The sequence below is a fragment of the Hypanus sabinus genome, chromosome 7 (genome assembly GCF_030144855.1).
Source record: "Hypanus sabinus isolate sHypSab1 chromosome 7, sHypSab1.hap1, whole genome shotgun sequence".
Lineage (NCBI taxonomy): Eukaryota > Metazoa > Chordata > Chondrichthyes > Myliobatiformes > Dasyatidae > Hypanus > Hypanus sabinus.
Window position 1 is genome coordinate 178,765,029 of NC_082712.1, and position 18,101 is coordinate 178,783,129.

The 18,101-nt window shown below is 43.9% G+C and overlaps 1 protein-coding gene across 1 annotated transcript in view; it reads left to right on the forward strand.

Moving 5' to 3' along the window:
* Nucleotides 1-18,101, forward strand: part of mrvi1 (murine retrovirus integration site 1 homolog) — a 619,638-nt gene that overhangs the window by 134,940 nt on the left and 466,597 nt on the right. The window contains exons 9-15 of the mRNA XM_059976243.1: nucleotides 2,255-2,305; nucleotides 5,682-5,759; nucleotides 7,920-7,976; nucleotides 11,268-11,327; nucleotides 14,716-14,771; nucleotides 16,394-16,493; nucleotides 17,257-17,397. Of these exons, the coding sequence (XP_059832226.1) occupies nucleotides 2,255-2,305; nucleotides 5,682-5,759; nucleotides 7,920-7,976; nucleotides 11,268-11,327; nucleotides 14,716-14,771; nucleotides 16,394-16,493; nucleotides 17,257-17,397 (543 nt within the window). The remainder of the gene's footprint in view (nucleotides 1-2,254; nucleotides 2,306-5,681; nucleotides 5,760-7,919; nucleotides 7,977-11,267; nucleotides 11,328-14,715; nucleotides 14,772-16,393; nucleotides 16,494-17,256; nucleotides 17,398-18,101) is intronic.

Sequence of the window (18,101 nt, forward strand, 5' to 3'; positions counted from 1 at the left end):
TTAGTGTGACGCTATTACAGCTTGGAGTGTCAGAGTCTGGAGTTCAACTCCAATGTCACCTGTAAGGACTCTGTACGGTGTTCGTAAGAACATAAGAAATAGGAACAGGAGTAGGCCATCCAGCTCATCAAGTCTGCCTCACCATTCAATAAGATCATGGCTGATCTGTCTGTAAACTCAGCTCCATCTACCTGCCTTTTCCCCATAATCCTTGATTCCTTTACTATGTAGAAATCTATCTAACTGCTTCTTAAATATATTTAGTGAGGAAGCCGCAACTGCTTCCCTGGGCAGAGAATTACACAGATACACCATTCTCTGGGAAAAATGGTTTCTCCTCATCTCTGTCCTAAATCTTCTCCCCTGAATCTAGAGGCAATGTCCCCTAGTTCTAGTCTCACCTACCAATAGAAACAACCTTCCTCAAGTGCTCTTTAAATACTCAGTTCTTGGTGCCCAAAACATGATTGCTAATTAGTGGGATGGTCCTGAGTCATTAAAGGGGATGCACCAGCTATCTGTACTCTGGAGAGTTAGAGTGTCTAACCTGGTGGGATGTGCTTTCAGGCTTTTGCATCTTCTGTCCAATGGAAGGGGGAGTTGAGAGAATGTCTGGGGTGGGGGTGGGGGTCTTTGATTACGCTGGCTGCTCTACTGAGGTAGTGAGAAGTGTAGACAAAGACCGGAGGGGAGATTGGTTACTGTGATGTGCTGAGCTGTGTCTACAACTCTCTGTGGTTTCTTGCAGTCACAGGCAGAGCAATTGCTGTGCCAAATTGTGATGTATCCGGACTTGATGCTTTCTGTGGTGCATCGTTAAAAACTTTGAGGGTCAGCAGAGACATGTCACATTTCTTTAGCTTCTGAGGAAGCAGAGATTTTGTGGGTTGGGTTGGTTGATGGTGAGAAAGCTTTAGAGGAATGAGAGGCAATCTCATTGTAATATTCTGACAGAGGATGGTGTAGAGGTAGTGACCATAAGATACAGGAGCAGAATTAGGCCATTTGGCCCATCGAGTCTGCTCCACCATTCCCTCAAAGCTGATCTATTTTCTCTTACAACCCCATTCTCCTGTCTTCTCCCCGTAACCTTTAAAATCTTGACTAATCACGAACCTATCAACCTCTGCTTTAAATATACTCGATGACTTGGCTTCCACAGCAGTCTGTGGCAACGAATTCCAAATTCACTACCCTCTGGCTAAAGAAGATCCTCCTCATCTCTGGATCTCTGGTCTAAATGGATGTCCCTTTGTTCTGAGGGTTTACCCTACCCTCTGGTCCACTACAGGAAACATCCTCTCCATATCCACTCTCTCCAGGTCTTTCGATATTCGATAGGTTTTAATGAGATCCCCTTTCATTCTTCTAAACTCCAGTCAGTACAGGCCCAGAGCTATCAAATGCTCCTTGTGGTGATGATGTTTTCCTTGTGTGGGAAGCCTAAAACTATGTTGCATTCTTAAACTGGTCCACACACAAAGTGCTGGAGGATCTCAGCAGGTCAGGGAATAAACTGTCAATGTTTCAGGCCAAGACCCTTCATCAGGACTGGAAAATGAAGGTGGAATAAATGAGAATAAGAATGTGGGTGGAGGGAGAGGAGTACAAGCTGGCAGGTGATAGGTGAAGACAGGTGAGAGGGAAGGTGGGTGGGTGAGTGAGGAGAGATGGTTAGAAGCTGGGAGGAGATAAGTGGAAGAGGTAAAGGGCTGGAGAAGAAGGAATCTGATAGGAGAGGAGAGTGGGAAGGGAAGAAGGGGGGACACCAGAGGAGGTGATGGGCAGGTGAGGAGAAGAGATGAGGTGAGAGGGGAGCAAGAATGGGAGTGGAGAATGAGAGTGGGCCAGGGAAAGGTGATAGGCATGTGAGGAGAGGAGCCAGAAGGGGAATCGAAGGGGGAAAGTTACTGGAAGATCAAGAAATCAATGTTCATGCCATCAGGTTGGAGGTTACCTAAATGGAATATGTGTTGTTCCTCTAACCTGAGAGTGGCTTCTTGGTTTCTGTAGAGGAGACAATGAACCAACATGTTGGAATGGGAATGGGGAATTGGAATTCAAATGGTGGGCTACCGAGAAAGCCTGGTTGTTACCGATGGAGCGAAGATGCTCAACTGCAGAATCTCTTGTGTTTGTTACTTGCTAGTGAATATGTTTCAGGTCTTGCTTGAAGCAAACATAGACTGCTCCATTACCTAAGAAATGGTTGAAGTTGACTTGCTCTGAAATGCAACTGAATTTATTTTTGTAGAAGAAGGAGAAAGAGGCCCTGGGTGTTCAGTTGTGGTCAGCATCTGGAAAGGTAGGTGCATTTCCTTCATGTATTGGTAGAGTTCGTAGTGGCTACCCTGTGATATTGTCACATTTCAATGTTAGCTACACACAAAAAAAATGTACAGCCAAGTGTTTGTGACCTTCAGCTTTTGAGGTTCATTTTTTATCGGTCATTTCTATGCTTCTCTTCACATGTTACTGGGAGAAGACAGGAGAATGAGATTGAGGGGGATAATAAATCAGCCATGGTGGAATGGTGAAGCAGATTTGATGGGCCAAATGTCTGCTCCTATGTCTTATGGTCTCATGGCCTCCTATTGTTCACTGGATTTCAGTCAGAGAGCAAAGCAGCACTGATACAGGCCCTTTGGCCTCTCTAGCCCATGCCCACCCAGCTAGTCTTAATTTCCTGGCCATATCCCTCCAAGTCCCATCCCTCCATGTACTGATCCAAGTGCTTCTTAAATGATAATGTTGTACCTGCCTCAACCACTTCCTCTGGCAGATCGTTTCACACACCCACCACACTCTGTGTGAAAATATTGCCCCTTACTTTTAACTTTCCCCTCTCATCTTAAACCCGTCCCTGTAGTTTTGGACGTCTCTACCCTGGGGATTGGACTGTTCCTGTCCACCTTATCCATGCCTCTCATAATTTTAAACATATGGCCTCCCCTTTTCCTAGTTAGACCATAAGACATAGAAGCAGAATTAGGCCAATCAGCCCATCGAGTCTGCTCCACCATTGTATCATGGCTGATTTATTATCCCTCTCAACCCCATTCTTCTGCCTTTTCCCTGCAACTTTTGATGCCCTGACTAATCAAGAACCTATCAATCTCTGCTTTAAATATACCCAATAACTTGCTCTCCACAGTCATCTGTGGCCATGAAATACACAGATTTACCACACTCAGGCTAAAGAAATGCTTTCTCAGCCCTGTTACAAAGGAGCATTCTTATATTCCGAGGTTGTGTCTTCTGGTCCTAGACTCTCCTACTATAGGAAACATCTTCTCCACATCCACTCTGTCCAGACCATTCAATATTTGATAGGTTTCAATGAAATCCACCCCCCTCATTCTTCTAAACTCCAGTGAGTACAGGCCCAGAGCCATCAAACGTTCCTCATATGTTAACCCTTTCATTTTCAGAATCATTCTCTTTAACCTCTTCTGGATCCTTTCCAATGCCAGTTTTTCTTAGATTAGTGGCCCAAAATTGCTCACAATGCTGCAAGTATCTCCAAGTAGGAATAAAGACCTAGTCTGGCCAACCTCTCCCTTTGACTCAGACCTTGCAGTTGTTCAATGTTTAATTTTAAAATCATCCCCAGTGTTTTTAAGTCTCACTTTTTCCTTCCTGGGGTTGGATGCAACACCAATCAAACGTACAGGGTTGAGCTTCTCAAGGGGCTATTGTCATTGAATTCGTCTGGCATGTGGGGACAGTACCAGCACACCCCGATGTGTGCATCATGGATGAAAGTCAGTAAAATATGCAGGTGCTGGGAATCTGCAGTAAAATGCTGGGAACATTCTTTCCACTGAAGTGACTTTGGTGGACCCTGCGATTGATGTTTTCACACAATGGGTATTTGATGCTCTTGTGTGTGTTTTTTTCTTTAAATGGGTTTTAATGTATTACTTTGTTTTGTCGCTGCCTGCAATCTCGAGGTTATATACTATATATATACTTTGTACTTTGAACACTCAGGATGACAGTTGCCCCCTGTGGAGAGAAACAGTTAATGTTTCAGATCTGGATTTGTTTCTCAACACTGAGAAAGAGAAAAAAATGTCAGACTAGGCAGCAGAGGAGATGAGGGATGGTGAAGACCATAAGACACAGGAGCAGAATTAGGCCATTCGGCCCATTGAGTCTGTTCCACCATTCCATCATGGCTGATTCATTATCCCTCTCAACCTTATTCTCCTGCCTTCTCCCCATAACTGGTGATGCCCTGATTAATCAAGAGCCTATCAACATCTGCTTTAAATATACCCAATGGCTTGGCCTATGGGTGAACATAGAAAAAATACAACACAGTACAGGCCCATTGGCCCACAATGTTTAAACTAGGTCAATCTCATGCTGCCAGTACAAGTGGTGCATGCAAGCTTGATTTCAATATCTAAGAGAAGTTTGGATAGGTTTATGGATGATAGGGAAATGGAGGCCTATCGGTGCAGGTTGATGGGGGTAGGTGGTTTAAGTAGCTCCAGCATGGACTGGATGGGTGAAGGGCCTGTTTCTGTGCTGTACTTCTCAAAAATTCTATGATATTAAACCTGCTTCTGATTCTGAGCAGTACCAGCCTCTTTTGCTGAGCACAATGCAATTATAAACTGTACATCTTCTGTGGTCCTATCCCTCCATTCACTGTCCGTTCATGTCTCTGTCTAAGAGCCTGTTGTATCTGCCTCCACCACCTTCCCAAGCACCACATTCCCACCACCCACCATTCTATGTAGAAACAATACCTGCTCCATAAATCTTTATTAAACTCCCCCCCCCCCACTGCTCTTTAGTATTTGGTATTTTCTCCCTGGGGCGAGGGTGGGTGGGGAAAAGATCCTCTGCCGTATGTCTGGCTCTGATAATCTCATAAATTTCTGTTAGGTTACTACTTGGTTTCAGGTGCTCCAGAGAAAACAATTCTAATCTGTTCAGCCTTTTTTAATAGCCTAAACTTGCTAATCCAGGGAGCATCCTGGTAAATCTCCTCTGCACCCTCTCCAAAGCTTCCACATCTTTCCTATAATGAGGTGACCAGAACTGAAAACAATACTCCAAGTGTGATTTAACCAGGGTTTTATAGAGCAGTAACATTACCTCACAGCTGTTGAACTCAGTCCCCCTATTAATGGAGACTAACAATCCACACAACTTCTTAAACCATGGCGATTAAAGTTAAAGTGGCTAATACAAGGGAGCATAATTTTAAAGTGATTGGAGGACAGTATAGCGGGCATGCCAGAGGCAATTTATTAACACAAAGAGTGGTAGGTGTGTGGAACACCTTACCAGCGGTGAGGGAGAGGGGTTAGGGACACCTTACCAGTGGTGAGGGAGAGGGGTTAGGGACACCTTACCAGTGGTGAGGGAGAGGGGTTAGGGACATCTTACCAGCGGTGAGGGAGAGGGATTAGGGACATCTTACCAGCGGTGAGGGAGAGGGATTAGGAACACTGGTGAGCTCTTAGATGGATGGTAGAAAAATGGAGAGTTATGTGGGAGGGAAGGGTCAGATTTACCTTAGAGTAGGTTAAAAGTTTGGCATAACATTATGGGCTGAAGGGCCTGTACTGTGCAGTGCTGTACTGTTCTTTGTTCTGTGTTGTGTTTGGCTTTGGATTAATGGTGTCACTTTGTGTTTTACGTATATTTTGTTTGTTGTGTAGATTGAAAAGTTGGAGAGGGACAAGCGGGAGCTGAAGTATCAGATTGATGAGCTGCTGGCCCAGAAGGCTGATCTGACTGTGAGTATATATCCATGACAATGTGTGAAAATCAAATAAGAAAACACAGCTGTCATTGTCCGAAACCTGAAAAAAGGTTCAAAACACTCAACAGGTCAGGCAGCATCTGTAGAGAGATAAATCTTTTGAGATTGTGTAATGTCATTTCCTGTACACAAGTGTAAAGGAGAACAAAATAATTGTCACTCCGGATCCGATGCAGCACAAAAAAAACACAATAAGATAAAGAACATAATAATAAAATACACAATAAATACAAATACATAAGATAGCTTATATACACATTGATGTGACTCTAGGCACAGGAGTGTCTGTACGTAGGGTGATTGACTGGAAATGATAAAGTAGTGGTAGGTTGGGAGTTTGGAGGGATGGGTTAGTGGGTGGAGGTGTTGATCAGCCTTTCTGCCTGTGGAAATAATTGTTTTTGAGTTTGGTGGTCCTGGTGTAGATGCTACGTAGACCTCTCCCCATGTTGCCGATGGGAGTGGGGCGTGTAATGTTACAACAGAGCATACAGTACAGCATAGTACAGGCCCTTTGTCCCAGCATATAATGCTGACCTATATAAACCTACTCCATAATCTAACCCTTCCCTCCTACATAACCCACAGCCAACCATTTTTCTCCTGACACAGGTAGTCCAAGTCAAATGGGGAACCAATGAGATTATACATATGATGTAATATGTATAGAAATTATGTGCACCATATTAATCCCAGTGATTTGTGTTTTTTTTGGATTAGACAAATTATTTTATTTTCAGCTTAATAATTACATTGTAGTATTTTATATTATAGACAATAGACAGTAGGTGCAGGAGTAGGCCATTCGGCCCTTCTAGCCAGCACCGCCATTCACTGTGATCATGGCTGATCATACACAATCAGTACCCTGTTCCTGCCTTCTCCCCATATCCCTTGACCCCGCTATCTATAAGAGCTCCATCTAACTCTCTCTTGAATGCATCCAGAGACTTGGCCTCCACTGCCTTCTGGGGCGGAGCATTCCACATATCCACCACTCTCTGGGTGAAAAAGTTTTTCTGCATCTCTGTTCTAAATGGCCTACCCCTTATTCTTAAACTGTGGCCTCTAGTTCTGGATTCACCCATCAGCGGGAACATGCTTCCTGCCTCCAACGTGTTCAATTCCTTAATAATCTTATATGTTTCAATCAGATCCCCTCTCATCCTTCTAAATTCCAGTGTATACAAGCCCAGTCGCTCCAATCTTTCAACATATGACAGTCCCGCCATTCTGGGAATTAACCTTGTGAACCTACGCTGCACTCCCTCAATAGCAAGAATGTCCTTCCTCAAATTTGGAGACCAAAACTGCACACAATACTCCAGGTGGGGTCTCACCAGGGCCCTGTACAGCTGCAGAAGGACCTCTTTACTCCTATACTCAATTCCTCTTGTTATAAAAGCCAGCATGCCATTAGCTTTCTTCACTGCCTGCTGTACCTGCATGCTTACTTTCATTGACTGATGTACAAGAACACCTATTACTACTTTTATACATGTAACTGCTTAGTATGTTTCCCAGTGGTCACAGTATGTATATGCAATTGTTCAGTGTGTCCCCTAGTGGTCACAGTGTGTATATGCAGTTGCTCAGTGTGTCCCCTAGTGGTCACAGTGTGTATATGCAATTGTTCAGTGTGTCCCCTAGTGGTCATGGTATTTATATGCAGTTATTTAGTGTGTCTCCTAATGGTTATGTTTGTATGATTCTGGAAAGCTCTGGAAGCTTCTCTTGGTATATTTGAATAGGGGATTCCTGATTGGTGAATTCTTAACTGCAAATTTGAAAGGAATCTTCCTTATCTATTGAGTATATAAAAAGCTGCCCATGAGGCTGCACCATTAATTTCATCTTTTGCTTCTTCTCCACTTTCTGCTACTAACCCAAGTCACCTGTCCATTTTTCAATTTTCTTGCTTAAGTGAAATGATTGTGAAGCAATAAATTTTATGCCTCTTTGCTGACCTCCAAAAGAACCTTGGATTAAAACATCAGAATCCAACATGGTGCTATGTTATAAAGGCAGAGACTGAGTCGTCTTCTTTGGAACCAGGAGCAATGGGTCACCTTATAAGCAATCTGCTGTTCTATATGATGAATGCTTTCTTTCCGTGTATGTTTTTGTCTTCCAGAAACAGATTCATGAGGCTCAAAACCAGTTGATTTCCAAAGACGCTTTGATTTTTGAGGTGCGTAACGTAGCTGGATTTTTACATTGTTATGGCCTCCCAGAGGTCATAGTTAAGAGTGAACAGTGAAATATTTAAGAGGAATCTGAGAGGGAACTTTTTCACTTAGAGAATGGTGAGTGTGTGGAACAAGCTGCAAGTGCAAGTGGTGGATGCGGGTTTGATTTCAACATTTAAGAAAATTTAGATATATACGCACATGGGAGAGGTGTTGTCCTGGTGTGGGTAGATGGGATTAAGGCAGATTAATGCTTCAGCATAGACTAGATGGGCTGAAGGGCCTGTTTCTCAGCTGGAGTGCTCTATGTGAAGGGGAATAGGTGGAGATTGAGCAGGATTTAGAGTTATACATGTTCACCTGCAGGATGGTGATGGGGAAAGGCAGCAAGTCGATAAGGGAAATTTTGTGTCTGATGTTGGGGACCACCGGATAGCTGTGCAAGGTCTGATCTATATAACCACAGGAACAGAGTTAAGCCATTCAGCCCATCGAGTCTACTCCTCCATTGCTTCATGGCTGATCTATTATCCCTCTCAATCCCATTGTTCTGCATTCTCCTTGTAACCTTCTATGCCCTGACTAATCAAGAACCTATAAAGCTTTACTTTAAATATACCCAGTGACTTGGCCTCCACAGCTGTCTTTGGCAGTGAATTCCATATTCACCACCATCCAGATAAAGAAATTTCTCCTCATTTCCATTCTAATTGGATATCTCTCTACTCTGAGGCTGTGCCCTCGGATCCTAGACTACCCCACTATAGGAAACATCGTCTCCACATCAACTATACCGAGGCCTTTCAATTCTCGATGTTTTAATCAGATTCTCCCTCATTCTTCTAACTCCAGCAAGTACAGACTCAGAGCCATCAAACTCACCTCATACAATAACCCTTTCCTTCCCAGAATCATTGTTGTGAACTTCTTTTGGACCTTATCCATTGCTAGCACATCCATTCTTAGATAAGGGCCGCCAAAAGCATTCACAATACTCCAAGTGTGGTCTGACCAATGACTTACAAAATCTCAACCTCACATCCTTGCTTTTTGTGTGCGGCCGTATTAGAATATAGAGTAATGCAGTAACAGAACAGGCCTTTCAGTCCATAATGTCTGCACCCACTAAACCTCCCCTTCAAATGAGAGAAATATGCACCAGGCATGATTTACCCCTAGGGGTCATTAAGGAGAGGCTGAAAGATTCCCGAATGGCTAACTAGCAGGAAGAGGAAGAGTTGGTGGTCAGGGAGACAAATACAATGTTAGCATTCACTTTTAGAATGTAATGGTGAAGTTTTATAAGGCATTGGTCAGAACACACTAGGCGTATTGTGAGTTGTTTTGGGCCCCTTATCTAAGCCCATAAAACATAGGAGCAGAATTAGACCACTCAGCCCATCGAGGATGATCCCGGATCCCACTCAACCCCATGCACTTGCCTTCTCATCATTACCGTTGATGTCCTGACCAATCAGGAAACTACCAATTTTCACTTTTAAAACACCCCTGGTCTTGGCCTCCACCACAGTCTGTGGCAGATCATTCCACAGATTCACTACTCTCCGGCTAAAAAAATTCCTTTTTACTCTTTCTAAAGGGTTACCCCTCAATTTTGAGGCTGTGCCTTCTAGTTCTGGATACTCCCACTATAGGAAACATCCTCTCCACATCTACCCTATCTAGTCCTTTCAACATTCAGTAAGTTTCAATGAGATTCGCCTGCATTCTTCTAAATTCTAGTGAGTACAGGCCCAAAGCTGCCAAACGCTCCTTATATGTTAACCCCTTCATTCCTGGAATCATCCTTGTGAACCTCCTCTGGACTCTCTCCAATGACAACACATCCTTTCTGAGATATGGGGCCCAAAACTGTTGACAATACTCTAAGTGTGGCCTGACCAGTGTCTTAGAAAACATCAGCATTATCTCCTTTATTTTATATTCTAATCCCCTTGAAATAAATGCCAACATTACAATTGCCTTCTTTACCACAGACTCAACCTGTAAATTAACATGCTGGAAATCTTGCACGAGGTTTCCTACGTTCCTTTGCACCTCTGATGTTTGAACCTTCTCCCCATTTAGATAATAGTCTGCAGTATTGTTCCTTTTACTGAGATGCATTATCATACATTTCCCAACACTGTATGCCAACTGCCACTTCTTTGCCTGTTTTTCTGATTTCTCTAAGTCCTGCTGCAATCGCATTGCTTCCTCAGTACTACATACCCCTCCACCTGTCTTCGTATCATCTGCAAACTTTGCCACAAAGCCATCAATTCCATAATCTAAATCATTGACAACCAATGTGAAAAGTAGCGGTTGCAATACTGACCCCTGAGGAACACCACTAGTGACTGGCAGCCAACCAGAAAAGGCCCCTTTTATTCCCACTCACTGTCTCCTGCCTGTCAGCCAGTCCTCTATCCATGCCAGTATATTTCCTGTAACACCATTGGATTTTATCTTGTTAAGTAGCCTCACATGTGGCACCTTGTCAAATGCCTTCTGAAAATCCAGGTAAGTTACATCCACTGCCTCTCCTTTGACAACTTTGCTTGTTACTTCCTCTAAGAATTCTTACAGATTTGTCAGGCAAGATTTCCCTTTACAGAAACCATGCTGACTTTGACTTATTTTATCATTAGTCTCCAAGTACCCTGAAACTTCATCCTTAATAATAGACTCCCAGCACTTTCCCTACCACTGACATTAGGCTAACTGGCCTATAATTTCCTTTCTTTTGCCTTCCTCCCTTCTTAAAGAGTGGAGTGACATTTGCAATATTGCAGTCCTCCAGGACCATGCCAGAATCAACTGATTATTGAAAGATCATGACCAATTCATCCGTTATCTCTTCAGCAGCCTCTCTCAGGACTCTGCAGTGTAGTCCATTTGGTCCAGGTGATTTATCCATCTTAAGACCTTTTAGTTTACCCAGCACTTTTTCCTTTGTAGTAGTAATGGCACTCAGTCCTGCTCCCTGACACTCACAGACCTCTGGCACACTGCTAGTGTCTTCCTCAGTGAAGACTGATGTACAAGAACAGTCCCACGAATGGCCTAATTCTGCTCCTATGTCTCATGGTCTTATGGTGTGATTGTTCAGAGGGAACTGGGGAAAGGTTTGAGATGGAAGAATGTGGGAGAATATGGAGGAGATGGTCAGTGAGACAATTCCAACAGCAAACTACTTTGCAGAAACATCTGTGGGTCAAGGCTGGCCATTTTCCTGATGCAATACAAAGATGAAATTGCTTGTTATTCAAGCTCTTCCCACGATGTTCCAGGAAAACATCATGATTGAAGAATTGAAGATGTTGAAGGCAAAGAGCTGTAAGGTGATTGAGGTACGTTGTCAACGCACTTAATGTCAAAGTCGAAAGTAAATTTATTATCAAAATACATATATGTCAACATCCACTAACCGGAGATTCATTTTCTTGCAGGCATTTACAGGAAATTAAAGAAATACAAAAGAATTTATGAAAAACTATAAACATAAACAAAGACTGACAAACAACTAATATGCAAAAGAAGACAAATTGTGCAGTAAAATATACTGAAAGCATGAGGTGAATGAGTCCATTGAAAGTGAGTCTGTTTTTTTATGGCATCAGTTCAGTGTTATCCACACTGGTTCAGGAGCTGGATGGTTGTAGTGGTGTGAGGCATAAGGCATCTGTACCTCCTGCCCAATGATAACTGTGAGAAAAGAGCATGGCCTGGATGGTGGAGGTCCTTAATGATGGATAGCAACACATACAAAATGCTGGAGGAACTCAGCAGGTCAGGCTGAATAAACAGTCAACGTTTCAGCCACGACCCTTCATCAGGACTGGAAAGGAAAGGGGAAGCCATCAGAATAATAGTGTGGGGGGAGGCAAAGGAGGCTAGCTGGAGGTGCTAGGTGGTAGGTAAGGTCACAAGGAACTCTACCACTGTTAAGGCAGCAGGGGGATGGTGTGAGATGTTCAGGAAATGGAGAAGATGCGGGTGAGGGCACCATCAATGGTGGAGCAAGGGAAAACCCTTTCTTTGAAGAAGGAGGACATCTCCGATGCCCCGGAAAGGAAAGTTGTATCCTGGGAACAGATGTGCTGGAGATGCAGGAACTGAGAAAAAGGAATGGCATTTTTACGGGAAATCGGGTGAGAAGAGGTATAGTCAAGATAGCCGTGGGAATTGGTGGGCCTGTTCTTTGAAGGAAGACATCTCAGATGTCCTGGGCTTGGTGATGGATGCTGCTTTCTTGTGGCAGCAATCCTTGTAGATATGCTCAATGGTAGGAAGGGCTTTTCCTGTGATGGACTGGGCCGTACCCACCACATTTTCTATTCCTGGGCATTGGCGTTTCCATACTAGGCTGTGATGCAACCAGTTAGGATAGTCTCCACTGCGCATCTTTGGAAGTTTGTCAAGGTTGTGGCTGACATGCCAAGTCTCTGAAAAGGAAGAAGAAGGGTCTGTTTTGCCTTCTTTGTTATGCTGGTCCCAGGACAGATCCTCTGAAGTTTAAAGTTACTGATCCTGCCTATCTCTGATCCTTTAGTGACAATTGGCTCATGTATCTCTGGTTCCTTGTTCACAGGGGTGGGAGGTGAGACAAGGGAGTTATTCACTCAGTCTGTCTGGCAGGCAGGTGAAAGACTGAAGCCTTGCAGAGGTCTCTCGCCGAGGCCATGAGCTTGTTGATGAGTTACAGAGGAGTATTTCATTGCCCACACATCCTGAGAACTCAACACTTACAGCACCTTAAGAGGGGATAACTTCACTCAACATTACTACTAACGGGCTCCTGGACTAGCTGTAGTGTGAACTGGCTTCATTTCTGTGAACTCACTTTCGTGAGGTTTAGATCTGAGTATTATTTGTTTATTTTTAAATTTTTTGTTCAATTTGTTCTTTTTTTACACACAGAATGTTTGTTTGTCTTTTTAATTGATTCTATTGTTTTTGTGGCTGCCTGTAGAATGAATTTCAAGGTGGAATATAGTAGAAATACTTCGCTTTATACTTTGAACTTTGTACTCACCACAACACTGAACTGTTCTCACAGCCAATGGACTCACTTGCAACAACTCCTCACCTCAGCTTCTCAATATTTATTGCTTATTTATTTATTATTATTATTTTGTCTTTTTTGGTATTTGCACAGTTTGTTGTCTTTTGCACATTGGTTGTTTGTCCATCCTGTTGGGTGCAGTCTTTCATTGATACTATCATGTTTCTTGTATTTACTGAACGAGTATCAATGTTGTATTTGGTGATATATATGTACTTTGATAATAAATTTATTTTAAACTTTGCACTTTCGATCTAATTCATGATGTGATTAACCAGGAGGATGAAGAGGGGCAGAAGGTGACTGATGGCGAGGAAAGAAGATAACAGAATTGTGGAGTGAGAGGTGTTGGAGAGGTCAGATAAAAAATTACAGAGAGTGAGAGATTCAAAATTCACATTTAATTTTCATGTACATCAAAACATACAGAGAAATGTATAGTTCATGTAAACAACAAAGTATGTGTTGGGGGCAGCCCACAAATGTCACCACAATTCTGGCTTTAACATAACATGTCCATAGCGTTCAGTAGAAAACAACAGCAAAACAAGCTCGTTTCTCCCTCCCACTTACACAGTCCCTCAATTCCAGGATGGACCTCCAGCCTCCAGCGGACTTGGGCCAGTAGAGACTGGGACTCGCCCACCCCAACAGGTTCAGGCCTACAGAGACGGGCCTCGACCTCTACAGCAGACTTGCAGAGACCCACTTATTGATTATTATTATTATTATTAGATTAGAGCAGTAAGGCTATAAGGCCATAAGGCTATAAGACCTAGGAGCAGAATTAGCCCATTCTCCCCATTGCGTCTGCTCAGCCATTCCATCATGGCTGATTTACTTTCAACCTCAGCCCCATTCTCCTGCCTCCTCCCCGTAACCTTTGACACCCTAACTAATTTTGAACCTATCAACCTCCACTTTAAATATACTCAATGACTTGGTTACTCAGAGAGTGGTAGTGCATGGAATGGGCTGCCGGCGACGGTGGTGGAGGCAGAAACAATAGGGTCTTTTAAGAGACTCCTGGATAGGTACATGGAGCTTAGAAAAATAGAGGGTTATGGGTGACCCTCGGTAATTTCTAAGGTAAGGACGTGTTTGGCACAACATTGTGGGCCGAAGGGCCTGCATTGTGCTGTAGGTTTTCTATGTTCTATAAATGAAGACCTTTTGATGCCTCTGGTCCTGGAGTTGAGAAGAATGAGAGGGGATTTATTTGAAACCTTTGAAATATTGAAAGGCCTAGATAGAGTGGATGTGGAGAGGATGTTTGCTATAGTGGGAGAGTCTAGGACCAGAGGTTACAGATAGAGTGGATGTGGAGAGGATGTTTCCTATGGTGGGAGAGTCTAGGACCAGAGGCAGAGCTTCAGATTGTAGGGATGTCCATCAGAGAAGAGGAGAACTTCTTTAGCCAGAGGGTAGTGTATCTGTGGAATTCATTGCCACAAATGTCTGTGGAGGTCAAATCTTGGGGTATATTTAAAGTGGAGATTAATAGATTTTTAATTAGTCAGGGCATCAAAGGTTACAGAGAGAAGGCAGGAGAATGGGGTCGAGAGGGAAAATAAATCAGCCGTGATGGAATAGCAGAGCAGAGTGAATGGGCTGAATGGCCCGATGGTCTTATGTGTGACAAGTGATGGATTTAAAAATACTCTCTTTCTCAGGGATTGCGGGCAGAACTGAAAAGGTCGCAAGGGAAGATCTGTCAAGATTTCTTCAGGTGAGTGCGTTGGCCAGAGTCGTATTGATGTTGTATAGTTAAAACATGATTGTATATAAAAATAACCGGTATTTCTACAGGGGCTTTTATCTACAGTGTGACACATTATTTTGACAAACTTCTACAGGTGCACTATGGAGAGTACCCTGACTAGTTGCATCACAGCCTGGTATAGAAACACAAAAGCCCAGGAATAGAAAAGTCTAAAAAAAGAGTGCGATGTGGCCCAGTCCATTCTCGGCAAAGTCCTCTCCACCATTGAACACATTTACGAGGAACACTGCCACATAAAATCAGCATGCATCATCAAGAACCCCATTGTCCAGACCACGCTCTCTTCTCATTGCTGCCATCAGGCAGGATATACAGGAGCCACAGGACTCACACCACCAGCTTCAGGAACAGTTTTTATCCATCAACCGTCAGGCTCCTGAACCAGCATGGTAACCTCACTCATCTCTGAACTGATTCCACAACCTACAGACTCACTTTCCAGGATTCTACATCTCCTCTTCTCAGTGTTATTTAGTTATTGGCTCCCATCCTGTTTCCCTGTATACCTCAGACTTGAGATGCGGCACTGAGTCATGTCACCTACAGAAATTCTCTGATCACTCAGCAATAGTTGGGTGTATCAAGGGAGGACAGGAGGATGAATACAGGGCCCTGGTGGAGGACCCTGTCAAATGGTGCAAGCTGAATCATGGGCCCTTCTGGCTCTTCTAATTTCTTTCTTAAAATCCTTCCTGCTAGCCTTATAATCTTATAGATGTCTATCAAACTGCTGAATATTGTTGCTTTTTGTTGCAGCTTCTGTCCAGACCAACACACTACAGCAAATTCCTAATGCATATCAATGTGTATGGTGAATAGAGTTAATCCTGAACCACTGTCCCCTCTAACCTGCACTGTGCCTGGCCACGCAGTAACTGAAATGCACCCACACACACAGCCTTCGTTGCTGCTCATCTGGAATTTTCTTTTATATAACATTCCATGCGGTTTTCAGGCCTTGTAAAAATTTCCTGCTCAGACCAATGGTTGATCTGCGCAGCTGTAAAAAGAAATGGGGGATGTTGTTCTTGACCTTTAACTAGAGACAATTTACAATAGTAAACGCAGTGCACGGCCGATGCTGTGGTCAAATCAACACGTACAAAAAAGCTGGATGAACTCAGCAGGTCGGGCAGCATCCGTCGAAATGAGCAGTCAATGTTTCGGGCCGAGACCCTTCGTCAGGACTGAAGAAGGAGGGGGCAGGAGCCCTATAAAGAAGGTGGAGTGGGGGAGAAGGTGCCAGATGAAAAACCTATCAGAGGAAAGGTCAAGGGGTGGGGGAGGGGAAGCAGGGAGGGGATAGGCAGGAGAGATGAAGAAGGAATCTAAGGGGAAAACACTATGGGTAGTAGAAGAAAGCAGAATCACGAGAGAGGTGATAGGCAGCTAGAAGTTCATCCAGCTTGTTTGTACGTGTTGATTAGACCAGAGCATCTGCAGTGTACTTTGTGTTTCTGTGGTAGTTCATGCAAAGGGCCATCTCTTTGTAGTTCTAGTTGTTTGTCCATTCACCACAGCCTCCAACACAGGTGGACTGATCATCTACTTTGTACTTTTGCCAGCAGCTGTAAGCTGAGTGTCACAAAATCCTCGCCTGGACTTGCCCTGAACCGACCGATCTGGTCTCCTACTTCCCTCCAGGTGGAAATAAGGGAGACTCAGAAGGTAAATCAGCTCAGTTTTTCTGACGTGTTCCTGATGTTTCCCCAGCGATCATTACAGAAGTTCTCATCCCCTCACCCTCCGCCTGGTGATCACTACAGATGTTCCCTGAGTCCTGATGAAGGGCCTTTGCCCAACACGTTGACTGTTTATTACCCTTCATAGATGCTGCCTGACCTACTGAGTTCCTTCAGTTTCTTGTGTGTGTTGTCCTGGATTTCCAGCATCTGCAGAATCTCTTGTGCTTAAGATGTTCCCTCTTCCCCCTCCACCTGGTGACTACTACAGATGTTCCTTCTCCTTGACGGCTAGACCAATGCAGATGTTCCCTCCACCTGGTGCCCATGACAGATGTTCCCCCTCCTCTTGACAAGGGATATAGATCGGGTAAATATAGGCAGGCTTCTTCCACTGAGGTTGGGTAAGACTAGGTCTCAAGGTCATGGGTTAAGGGTGAAAGGTGAAATATTTAAGGGGAACATGGGGTAAACTTCTTTACTCAGAGGATGGTGAGAGCTGCCAGTACAAATTGTGGAAGCAGCTTTGATTTCAACATTTAGGAGGTATTTGGGTAGGTACGTGAATAGGAGGGGATGGAGGGATATGGTCCAGCTGCAGGTCAATGGGACTAGGCAGATTAATTGTTCAGAATGGACATGATGGGCAGAAGGGCCTACTTCAGTTCTGTGGTATTCTGTGACTCAATGACATCGGTTATCATAGATTGTTGTGTCTATTGACTAAACTCTGGATGTTGTGCCTTCAGCTGAAGGGGTGCGAGGCACTGCCTGACCCTGTCTGTGGACTGGTGCGACATAAAGACCAGGGAGATCATCTCCAGGAGATTCTCACTCACATAAAGGCCAAGAGACATGGCGCTCTGTTCCAGAGGACAGTTGATGAGCTGGTAAGTGCCAGTGGGCAAAGGCTGTGACTGATAACCCTGCTCCACTAGCCTGAGAGTGATAGGTTCTTGAATGGTGTGGGGACTAAGGGTTACAGGAATGTGTTTGAGGAAAAAGTAGCCATGATTGAATAGCAGAGCAGACTCGATGGACTGAATGGTCTCATTCTGCATCTGTGTCCTATGGTCTTATGGCCAGATACCAGGAAAATTGGGAGTGAAGTGACACGGCAGTGTAGTGGTTAGGACAATGCTTTACAGCGCCAGCTGGCACTGATCGGGGTTTGGCTGCTGCCACTGTCTATAAGTTCTCCCTGTGACTGCATTGGTTTCCTCCAGATACTCTGGTTTCCTGTCACAGTCCAAAGTTGTAAGGGTTAGAGTTATTGAATTGTGGTATACCGTGTTGGCACTGGAAACACGGAGACACTTGTAGGCTGCCCAGCACCATCCTTTCTGATCTGATTTGACACAAAACGATGTGTTTCACTGTATGTTTTGATGTGCACATGACAAATAAAGCTATTTTTTAATCCTATCTGCCCACACAGTTTCCTGTCCCTCTACACCCTGCCTGTCTAAGTTCCTCTAGAAGCATTGATATTGAATCTGCTTCGACCTCCCCTGGTAGTACATTCCAGGAACCTACCACTCTTCCATGTATATAAAAAAAAATTGTCCTACACATCATCTTTAAAAGTCCTCCT